General features: G+C 43.1%; 1 protein-coding gene across 5 annotated transcripts in view; it reads left to right on the forward strand.

The window, feature by feature from the left end:
* arhgap32b (Rho GTPase activating protein 32b) overlaps positions 1 to 12,273 on the forward strand; it is a 127,610-nt gene that overhangs the window by 92,918 nt on the left and 22,419 nt on the right. For 3 of the 5 annotated variants that reach the window (XM_030068578.1, XM_030068579.1, XM_030068581.1), the window contains 3 exons: positions 2,661 to 2,742; positions 5,393 to 5,443; positions 5,955 to 6,029. In XM_030068578.1, coding sequence (XP_029924438.1) covers positions 2,661 to 2,742; positions 5,393 to 5,443; positions 5,955 to 6,029 — 208 coding nt within the window. Of the gene's footprint in view, positions 1 to 2,660; positions 2,743 to 5,392; positions 5,444 to 5,954; positions 6,030 to 11,408; positions 11,606 to 12,273 lie in introns of those variants that run through there. The other 2 variants (XM_030068580.1, XM_030068582.1) reach the window with 2 other exon arrangements.

Raw genomic sequence — 12,273 nt, forward strand, 5'->3', positions numbered from 1 at the left:
TGTTGAGTTTAATCAAGTCAAGTCAATATTATCTCTCACTTAAACAACTTAGATTTTCAGCCTCAAGCCGAACGCTTCTCTTTGGAGTCCATAAGCTTCGTTCAATAGCTTTTTTGAGTGCAGCAACAAAGCCCGGTTTGTGCCTCGAGTCTGGCTGAACCTCCTCTGACCTCTGCAGTGACCCCGGTGGGTTTCTGGCCACCATGGGTTTACGGCCAACACGCCACCCTCACACCATATTGCCCTCTCTTCTTGTGTGTTTTGGCTCTCTGCCTGCAAGGAGAAGTCCTCTCATTCAGGCCCGCTGGCAGGGAAGCACTGAGCAGTGATGCTCGGGCTTTTAATGATCAGTACCATTATATCTTAGAGAAGCTGAGACCACTGCCCTGGCTCTTTCTGAACATGTGTAGTCATTAATATGCTCCTTTCCAATTGGTAGATGTTCACTGTGCGCCTTTAAATCGCCTGCAGCCAGGACACATCGCTGTTAGACGCATCAGATCTGCTCCTGTGAGAATCACAGCCAAGGCAGACACAGGCTCACACTTGAGGCATGCGCTAGAGAGCAGATCACGACTCGCAAATCATAGTGTGCAGTGACATTCAGAAGCAGCTGCGGTGCCAGTTCTGTCCATTAGGGGGCAGTCAGTTCAGACAGTCTGTCAGCTTGTCAGTGCTGCCAGAGGTGGTGTGTGTTTTTGCCAGTTGCCATAGGGCAGCAACTGACTGTGTGTGCAGAATGGAGGAACCACACTCGATGCATGCCAGTCAGCTGCCAGCGGTGTGGAGACATAGGAGGAGCAGAAGGAGGGAAAACCAGAGCCAAGAGGAGAGGAGGAGGCAGGAAACAGGCACAGATGTCAGCAAGTGTGTTGGGGGAACCTTCTCCTTCTACTGAGGAGCTTTTGGTCTCATAGTACGGTTTCACCTTTCATGCTCGCGTGGGCGTTCTTGGTTCAGCCGTGATGCGAGCTGACCAAAAATGTCAGCGCGCCGTCAGTCAACTTTACCGTCAGATGATCAGGATGCCAGTTCAACCGTCGAGACAGAGGGCATGACATGTGCCTTGACGCACTTTCAGCAATACGCTCGAGCGCTGTTTACCATCAATTTTTTGTGTATTTCAACAGATGAAATGCCTCTGATAAAATGACACACAAGCTGACATACATGTGCAAACACCATTCATTGCCAAGCGCCCTCAAGGTTCAAGGTTATCTTTATTGTCCCTATTGGGAAATTGATTTGCAGCCAGGAAGTCCAATACACATAAAAAAACATCCAGTACACATAAATATACACAACAATCAACCACTGTTAAGAACAACAGCACGTAGTGGGCAGAGTAATTATAAGAGTACGTTCAGACACAAGGTTCAATCAAAACGTGAAGCAGTCAATACTACACCCCACTATTTAACATTATTTAACATTATAATAGCAGCAGGAACAAATGAAACCCTGTATCTATTTGTCCTGACAGGAGGCACCCTTAACCTCCGACCTGAAGGTAACAGGTCTGAAGGGGGGGATCTAAGCACTCCTGGATGGAAGTGGCCTTTTTAGTCACCTGCCTTTTATAAAGGTCTATAAGATGGGCTTGCCTCCTCCCAGAAATCCTACTGGCCACATTAATAAGGCTACCAAGCCTATTTTTGTTGGCTACAGTCAAGTTCCCAAACCAGGCAATGATACAAAATGTTAAAACAGATTCAATAAAACTTCTGTGGAATAGAGTCATCGTCTCTGAGGACACATTAAAAGAGCTAATTTTCCTCAGAAAATAAAGACGTTGTTGAACTTTTTTTTTTGTTGTGACAGCGACATGAGGGTCAAAACAGAGTTTCTTATCAAGAACCACTCCAAGATATTTATAGCTGTCCACAAGTTCAATCTCAGTGCCACTGATGTTGGTGAGTACAGGACTATGAGGGGCCTTTCCAAAGCTGATTAGCATATCTTTAGTTTTAGACACATTCAACTGCAGATCAAGAAACAAAATCATCAACCACAGGTCCGTGTTGTAGCTCAATCACCGAATCATCCGCAAATTTGATAATATGTCTGTTGGAATGATTGCTACGGCAGTCATTAGTATACAATTTATAAAGTAGAGGAGAGAGACAGCAGCCTTGAGGAGACCCAGTAGAGGACTGCAGCTGGTTGGAGAAAGAGCCATTCACCCTCACACACTGAGACCTGACAGTCAAGAAGTCCAGTATCCAGCCCACAAGATTAAGATCCAAATTAAAAAGGTGTATTAGCTTGTCTGCTAAAAGATGTGGCTGGATAGTGTTAAAAGCTGACGAGAAATCTATAAACAACAGTCTAGCATGAGCTTTTGTCCCTTCAAGGTGGCGATACAGAAAATGTAGCAAACAATGCCGTTGTTTTCAGGTGGGTTCCCATACCAAAGTAGCATGACCCCCGACACCCGTGTGCCAGTGACATCATAGTCTGCAAACAAGCTCCAGAGCAAGTCATGATATACAGGACCCCTGATATGTGGATTTCACAGCTCACAAAGAGAGAGAGAGAGAAAGAAGTGTGTTGCCACAGTGTCGCTGTTCTTTCAATCTTCACTTTTATTACCTAAAGGTGATTGTCCTTCTTCCCACCCCGCCCTCTCTCCCTCTCTCTCCCTCCCTTTCCCCGTCCAGGTTGGCTTTTTTCCCAGCGAGTGTGTGGAGCTCATAAATGATAAAGTGCCGCAGTCCATGACCAACTCGGTGCCAAAACCAGGTATTGTGCCTCCCCTCCAACCACTGACAGGAAGTGTGTTGGAAGGACATTATCACTGCTGATAAGCTGATAACTGACTGATATGGGTGTATTCTCAGGAAGAGGTTAGGTCTGTGATGGATGATATGGCTACGGGTGTGTGTGTGTGCGTGCATGCATTATAGTGACAAAGCACATGTGAATATTATTGCCAGTTTGAGACTCTTGTTAATTCAGGAAAATGCTTCTTTTATCGAAACACAAGCTCTGTCTCGCGTCATGTTTGTAGTGCAAGGAGAATTTTCATCCACCATCGACTCTCAGGTCAATTGAAAGATTTCTTTTTGGATGTTTTTGTTTGCAAGAAGGTGACAAACTATAAACCAGAAATTCAATGTACAGTCATCATGGTAGTATAAACATTGTCCACAGGGAACTCAACTTTATAAGTATGTTAAAATGAAACGCAATCTGTATTTCCAACACGTAATCCACTTAAATAGCCAACTAATCATGTTGTAATAACTCAACAAAATCCTAATCCACTGTAAATAAGTGTGCTGATCTATTGCCAGTCAAAGCAAACAGATAAGCCCTTTATCTCACTCCTGAGAGTGTCAAAGACAAATGTAGCCAAACAACAGTGTAAGTATAGCATAAACCCTCTGAATCAGAAAGTAAACTTCCAACGTTTGGCAGCTGCAGTGCAAACTGGAACTGCACTTGAACTTTGCCCTCACCTCATCACGCTTTAAATTACATCTCGACGCGGCCAACAAAAACAAGAGGCTTGCGTCATGCTTGGAACGAGCCAAGCCCTTTTCATCAGGTCACGAGCGCTTGTGTAAAAACCCACGTCACATCTTCCAAATCCAACAACTGGCTCAACCGTATGACTCACTGTCACAACCATCCGGCTGGCTTTGGGGTGGGCGAGCGGAGCCGGATCCCAACCATGGAAAAGCCTCGGGGAATCCAGGAACCGGAGAAGCGATGACACAGCGAAAAAAATCTCAACCCCGCAAGATCCACAATTACGGGGGATGGTATCATTATAGTCGCAGGGTTTCAGATGCCGTTGGACACCCATCTTATCTCATGCATCGCTTCAGTTTCTACTTTAGCTCTCTGCGCCTGTTGGGCCGTGTGTCGTGATCACAACTGCATCCTGTGCTGTGGAGTTAACATTGCAGTGCATGCCAAGCACACCCTCTGGTTTATGTCTTGAATTAATCTGCTTGCCCACTTCCCTGCTTTTCAGCAACGTTTCTTTGCATGCTTCTGTTTTTTATTTTTTTTGTTGCCATGTTGGACTCAGTCATTTGCATGTTTTTTTTGTTTGTTGATACATTTTGTTGTAGTCCAGGATATCTGGGGTTCCTTAAAGTCTGACAAGATCTGAAAATAAATAGTGTAGAGTACACATATTGACATTGATAAATATAGTTATCATAAGTTTCTGTTATCAAAGACAGATTTCTTTGTATTTCTCACTAAAACCCCCCTATGGTCTCATAGAGCAGGGTTAGTGGTCTAACATGCATCTTTGTATTTGCTTTCACAAAACACATTTGGAGTTCATGTCCCCTAACAATAAATTTCCTGAAACTATCCGTTTATAGTTTCAGAAATAGGCTGGTTATTTTGAGTTTTAAAATAGTCTTAAATTCAATTCCAGGTCAGGGATTAAAAAGATCTTAAATCTGGCTTTGTGAAACCCTCCGATATCCTCATGGCCCCCATATTTGCAGATCAAGAATCCAATACTTTGCCCCTGGACCATTTTCAGAACAAATTACTGACAGTGCTGAGCTGCCTGTTTCTGTGTCAGATCTGCACTGCTTGTTCTCCACTGGCTTAATTCATTTTGAATACTGTTGTTGTTTCACTGCACAGGGATATAGAGTTGCGGAGTGGGTGGGCTTATTTTCCAGAAGTAAAAATCACATTCATTTCCCAAAATGTAAGTTGTGTGGCGCCCCAGTTGTGCATTTCCAACACTCGGATGGGCATGAAACTCTCCTGGTTGAATCATCAGTGCAAACTTAAAGTAATTGGCTTGGATTACATGAGGTTTCTCAAAAAAAAAAAAAAAGTTGAACAAGACTGTGGACATATAAACATTAGTCAATAAGTCAACTACGGCTCCCACAGTGCATTGCCTCCAGAAACAGCTAATCACCCTGCTTAAATTTCTGTTGTCTGCACAGGTGAAGTGAAGCCATGTAGTTTTGAGTTGACTTTATATAGATATTCATTTTTTTTCAGCAACTTTGGTGTTTTGTTCCTGATTGTAACCACCAATCTGGAAAACAATCAAATATAATGTTGAATATAGCTGAATATATTTTGCAGGTTTAGGCAGCATCTTCACCATAACGAGGGTCAATGAGGCTCATGGGTCCTGTAGTACACAGTGCAGAGGAACAATGTGATTTTTCAAAAGTTTTTAAAAACATTGAGAAGCATACCTAACCCCCGGTGTATTGTTTATTGACCCAGTGATTCTGCATTGAGTTATATTGCAGTTATCATTAAAAGCATAATTCCAAACGGGGGGAAAAATACTTCTGGAACTTGAGCTGCGGCTCCGCCCACTTCGCAGCTCGACACTGTTACAGTTTGTCTTGTTCTTTTGCATTTGACCGTGACTCCGCCTCCTCTGCCTCAGCCTCCCCCTGCTCTGGTGTGCAGCCTGCTTCATGGAGTCTCTTCCCCCCCTGTGCGTTTTGGTATACACACATCATCCACCCCACCCACCTTCTAATGACCCTTCCGCACACACACATGCATACACACCTTTGCACTTGCATGGCATTTTGTTCTTCAGAGTTTGAATGATTGCAAATTAGGCATGTGACTCAGTTATTACTGGTAATAATTTTAGAAATGATGCTTTGGATCAATGCTTCCAATTCAAGAACTGATAACTGCGACTTGAAGTTTTCCTATCTGTGAAAACTTGTTTTATTGACGAATGCAAAGTTCATTCGGTTAGATATGCTTCATTACAGAACATTGCTCTCTTCATACTTTAGATTAAACGCTCTTTATTGCTGTAGCATCCAAGTATCAAACTATGCAAAGCTTTTTGCCTCACAGTGCCACGGTACACAGCTGTTATGTTCTCTAACGTGAAGTGCTTCTCTCCCTCTGCTGATTCTCCGTGCCGCCATCATCCATCCATCCATCCATCTGTCTGTCGGTCCATCTGTCCATCGGGCTGCATGCAGACTTGGAGATGGAGAGTGTAAAGCAGGACAGTGCATGGGTGGCCGACCCGCTAAACCACTACAGCATAAGTTCAGGTAGAGAACGATTAAAAAAACAAAATCCTTCAGTGTGCACACCGTCGTGCCTAACCAGAAAGCTAACTCCACGCACTTGAGTGATGTGTTTGCACCGTGTGACTCTAACAACACTAAAAACAGCCTGTAGCACTACTCTGAATGTCTCTGTTTAGGCCTGGGCTTAGTCATGTCACCATCACATAAAAAAAAAAAAAAAAATCTTGTGCACCGTTTGGTTTTACTTTGCAAGAAGAAGGACCTTTTCCCATTCCTCACCAACTAAAAGCTGCCCACTTTTCTGTCCTTGAATGCACTTGTCCACAATATTTCCACTCTCAGCTGGTGGTCCAATGAGCTTTCAGCCACATCTGGTCGTGCACCAATTGGAAAGCAAGTCCAGCTGAGTTACTTTGCAAATGGAAGATTTTTGTCTGGGGTCTGTGGTAACTTTTCTTTCACTTAAATTGCTAGGTTATGAATAAACTCACTCTCTAACTCTAATTTATATTTCTTCTGCACTTCTGCATGTTTGTTTTGGTGATCAGTGTCCTGCTTTGTTTTGCATATGCTTCAGGTGTGTCAGAGTCCCCGAGTCCATTTTGAAAGGTTTAAACTGCAATTAAGTCAAGTTGTGTAATTAGATGTGGTGAGGTGAAAATGGGAAAATGGCAAATTGTTTTCAAAGTGGAAAAAAGAAGAAGTTATCTTTCCAGCCTATTATTTTTCTCCTGCCATTTTCTGTTTTCTCTCCTCAAGGTGTATGCAAATAACGTCAGGGGCGAACAAGGTTACAGCCGCATTTCTCAAAGCCTGTTGAATGTAGCCCTGTATCTGGACTGAGGCCAGCTGTATTTGTGTGTGTCTGTTTGGTTGGAGCTGAAAGACCACGGCAGGGGTGCCATGGACCAAGGTCTAGACCGGCCTTGATTTATTTAATCCTTTTACAATGAGGGGGCCTGTAAACCCATCCATTGAGCGTTAAGCTTTGTGCTGCAACAGTAAGAATCTCTGTCTCCCTCTCCATGGTGACTGAAAGAGCACATTCCTGCAGGGAGCCGCACAACACTGGAAAAATATGCCCGCTCTGCCTAGATCCACCCTGGTCACCACTTACCTTCGCAATTTCACACAGAGAAACGAAAGAAATTGTTTACATGCCACACTGGCTCGGTTTAAAGGAAGGTCACAGAATCTTGTGGTGGTTTGAGTTCTGTGTTGTCGTGTCGCGTCGCACAGAAAACAAACAGGGGACAGAGAGGAATTCATCAGCTAGATAAGAAAACTCTTGTTGACATGAATTTGAGAATGAGCTACAGTTCATGCACACAACGCAATCAGACAGTAGATATGGAGCGACAGCCAGCACTCTTTCCTTCTCCAGATGCCCCAATTACACAGTACCTACCAGTTGCTGGCCCAGATGTAGCCCCCCTCTCACACACACACACACACACACACACACACACATACACACACACACACTGCCCCCTCCCCATCCCACAGTGCAGAGTCTCGTCATGTCTGGGGACCAGTCATTTGGGCAGCTGTGAGCTTATATGAGCCAAGACAGCTGTGAAGGAGAGAGGAAGGGAAAAGGAGAGAGAGAGAATGTGTGAGACAGGGTAAGATTTGTCCTCCTGTTCCCGCGGTTCTCAGATCATTTCCTGGTGCTCAGACTCTAAAAGGCACTGGGGCCTTGTGTAAGACTGTCTCAGACCACACCTCTGTTTGCTCTCTACACAGGGGAAGGCTTTTATTTACGCACTAACAACTCGGACCATGTTGTTAACAGGAGAACATTTACACCTCTAACCGGGACACGCTTTGCAGAACGTGTGCCCATGAATGTCCGTGCCGGAAATATCAATGATGTCTCGTTACTAAAACAATTCACTTGTCAGCTTATGTGATTGGGGATGTTCAAAGCTCATAGGCGTTTAATCAAGAATTCAGATTTACAGCCAGGATTATATTTCAGACAGCGTGACGGTCCGCTAAGGTGCATTAAAGGTGCCTTTTAAGAGTGAAATAAATGACCCAAATCAGTGCAGAATAGCAATTGTGTGCTCCATCAAGTAGCCAGTCAGCTTGAGTTATGGTGTTAGATAGGGAGTTAGGATTTCCTGTGTTGGTGCTACTAGTGGCCGTCCTCCACCCACGCCTTTACCGTTTTTGTCCGTGACTCTTAGCGTCCTCCCTTTTTTGCCAGTGTTTTGCTAATAACGTATTCCGATTTAATTTCAAAGTTGGAGAGAGTAACAGCAAATAACTCATTGCCATGTTTATCGTGACTGAAAAACTGATGGATATTACTAATGAAAGTGAAAAGCAACAAGTGCATGAAATATGGAAAAGTGAATCAGAGGAGAGAAAAATCCAATCTTTGGCTGTCTGATGAATCTCCCTGCTGTCTCCCACGGCTCGTCCTCAAAGCTTTAAGGAGAAAGTGGAAATAGATTTCACTTTGTACTTTAAAAAGTTAACACTTAATCCTGTCTCTTGCTTAGACCGCTATGTCTGGTTTATATCATGCAGTGCAGCTTTCGCTGTGATTAGTGCTGGGCAGAACTGACCTTTGTTTGACGTGTTCTTATTTGAAATTTCACAATTGTTTATTCCCTAAGTAGGTGTAATCGGTGCTGCTTTCTATGAGAGAAAAGAGAATCTTAATTATAGAATAAGGCATACACTTTTATGGCAGCAGTAAATGAAAATTTGGGCAAGCATCAATAGCAAATAACTGGCTTAGCATATACATGTTTATCCTACACCCACACAAAAAAGACCTGACTAAAATCAGAATCAACTTGAAGCTCAAAATTTATGAATATTTGCTTTAATGTTTTATACAATACTTACACATTTTTTTTCTACTAGGAAGCAAAAACAGACAGAAGTTGCATAACAACCCAATAAAGTCTTTTTTTGCAGCAGTGGAGTTTGTGAAACTGCTGATGAGGTAAAGCGATCACATGCAGTGTAACAGTCTGACTGCAGTCTCATGATTTTTAACCAACAACAAATTAGTTTGACTTCATTTTGACTGAACATGTCCAGTGACGGACTGCTCTGAGTGCTTTTTCTTTTCCCGCCATGCAGGGGCTTTTCCAGTGAGGGAATAGCGAGAGTAATTTAGGGGGCCCCAAACTGGAGGGGGCCCTGCAGAGGGGAGAAGTGACACTGTCCTTAATCCCACTTGTACACCAAGCAAGTGGGTTTTACACATTTTTTTCCCCAGTCACAGACCACATATCTCATCTCCAAGTTAACTGGTGCCACAATCTCCAACCTGACTGACATGCAGCGTTTTTCATTACAGCCACACCACAATGAGCAAAAGTAAGTCCAGGCCCAGGGAAATTCAGTAGTTAATTGTAAAATTACATAGGTTAAAGTTAGAGTGAAGTTAAGATTGGCTACCTAAAATGTTGAGCATGTCCTGTATCATTGCACTTAGCGTAAGTCACAAATTAGTTCACACTTTGGCCAGTCAGACCAGCAACTGTTAGTAACATGGGACTGTTGCAGGATCCACATCGGGATTGAAATAATCTGTTGTGGATGGTAGTGTGATTTTAGCTCTGTGTAAAAGGGGTATAAGTTGAGGATAGTGCTATGGATAAATCGTGTTAGATGATTTTTTTATGTGGACTGAAGCCTGACTCGTGGCTGTTCAGGTCTGGGCTCTGGGTGGGGTGGAGGGGGTCACTCGGGTTCAACAGGCAGATCCTGTAGTTTGAAAGGGCTGGAGATTTTGGAGATTTTGGCCCCCGTGTCGACTCCAGACCAGTTGGAGCCTGACGAGATTTTTTTTTTTTTTTTTTTTTTTTTTTACAGATATATTAGATTTTTCTTTGACTCAGCCTGGGTGGATTTATGTTGTGTGAGGCAGTCTGAGACTCACTGAGACTGAAATCTCACAGCAGCCAATGGGAGTTCAGATCAAGGGTGGAAGAAAAATGAGAATGAACAACAAGAGGAGTCACTTGAATAACCTTTTCTGCTCACGTAGAAATTTTACGTCCGTAGACTTACCTCTTCACTTTTTCTAGTCTTGATAAGTTGTTATACACTTTTATTTACTCAGATGAAATTATTATCTCAGTTCACTTAGGTATGCAATTACAAATTAAGCAAAAGAAGTCCCATGTAAAACCTGCCATCGCTATTATCCCTGTAATTACTTTACGGTGCATTTGTAATGCAAACTAGCTTCTAAACCATGGAGCTAGAAATGTTGTAAAAGGATTTTCACTGAATTGTTGACAGATGGAATTGGCTGTGCAAGATCCCTGAGCTTCATGTGACACCGTGCTGCCTTGTGTGCACACGCTTCCAACAGCAAGACAAGCGTGTGAAGTCCTGCCCGGTTATTTAGTCCGATCTTTGGATGCACTGGGCTGGAGGCAAGGTGTCCTGGTTTGTCAGGGGACCCAGATTTCTTTTGCAGCACCCCTGCCTCCAACCATCCACCTTTAATTACTGATACCACCACATAAACCCATGGAAAGACTTCCTGGCGGGCTTAATATGCATAATTAGTCAAACTGATGATGAACAGCCTCAGTACAAACAACTGAAATGTGATATTGAAATGTGCTAATTCCATTTTAGTGGGCACTTCAAAATCACCTACAAGTGAATATGGACTGTACCATAAAAAGAGTAAAAGCAGGGGTGCCGGTGGTTAGAAGTGTGGGCTATGAATACAGTGTATAGGGAGCATTTTCCACTGTGGGGAACCACCAACATGCCGACGGCTCCTCGCCTGCATGACTCTGGTGTTGCCTTCAAGTGCTGGCTGTCAGCATTACGCACATGAAGGAACCGGCAAAAGTGCTAAAAATACCGCTGGGAGTGTGAGAATTTCCTTATTATCCAAGTTGCAGAGATGGGATGTTTTATGGGCAGAGAGCAGCTGAGAGCAGAAGTGATGAGTGCAATAAAACATCGATAACATGCTTGTTGGCGATATGGCAGCAGGTAGCTCAGCACCGCCTGATTTTTTTTTTTTTTTTTTTTTACAAGAAAATAACACTGAAAAGTTTTCGTAACCGGGCGCCTTTATCTTCATTTATGACCAAAAACACTTAAATGCGCCTTTAGTCTGTCAGCCTCTTGTTATTTGCATATATTACTTTTATCATCAGTTGTTGACAGTGTCTGTTCTCGCTTCGTTGCATCTTGACAGCTCGGCTTTCATCAAAAAAAAAAAAGTGTGTGCTTTGTGTCTTGTGTGGCTCTCAAGTGCATTGGAGTAGTAGTATTTTCCGACAGTCCCTGAACGCCGCAGCAGTCGGGTTGTAAACCGATGCGCAGAGGAGAGGAGGAGGTCTGGATTAGCTGACAGGGCAAAGAGGGAAGTTTGCGGCGCTCCTGTGCTCGATGTGTGTAATTTCTCCAACTTTTTCTTATCTTTCTATTCGAGAGAGAAAAAATCCCCGCCTTTGCAACCTCCAGGTTAAGTTTCGCCGGTTAACTTTTTCAGCTTTATGAATAGCGAAAGGAAGACGATAAATTACCTTTGGACTTAATAATAATTAAAAAAAGAAAAAAAAAAGTTTGGTAGGGAAGTCTCACGTTATGGATCGGAGGTAAGAAAAGCGTTTTGGAGTGGAGTTGAGTTTGGGCTGTGTTTTCTGGGTGAGGGGACGAGCTGTCCTCTATTTCTCTGTCTGTCTCTCTTTATTCCCCGGCGGAGCCCATATGGATATCTGCTCTCTAAAGTGCATGTGGCAATGAGATGTAGCCTATCTGTTTCAGTCAAGTATATCCTATAATCTACACTTTTGGGATTCCGCCTTTAAAACTAAGTCTGGAAAAATATGCAAAATGAATTGGGTGATTTCCAAGTCTTTGTAAATGCAGAAATTGTCTGGTGAAAAACGGGTGGAAAATATTGCTCAGTTCTTAAGGACGTATGGCTGAACATTCAGCGCAGATCCACTGTAATATTTCAGTTCATATATTGTTATGACTAGATGCAAGTGATCATTCATACACTTTCCTCACCATAGAGTGACAAAGTCTGTAATCACCGTCAGTTTATAGCCTAACACACTGGACAAAGATTAAAATGTGGAAATCGTCCTACAAAGTGAATTTTTGTGGAAAGTAAGGGCTTTTTCAGTGTAGTTTGTGGGTGGGAAAAAAAATGGTTACAAACAGAACAAATAGCCTAGCATTTAAAAATCTAACACTGACACATGTGTTTTGCATTGGAACATCAGTTATTACTGCAGAAGAGATTAACACAGCAGCC

This window comes from Myripristis murdjan, chromosome 14, assembly GCF_902150065.1.
Source record: "Myripristis murdjan chromosome 14, fMyrMur1.1, whole genome shotgun sequence".
In the NCBI taxonomy this organism is placed as follows: domain Eukaryota; kingdom Metazoa; phylum Chordata; class Actinopteri; order Holocentriformes; family Holocentridae; genus Myripristis; species Myripristis murdjan.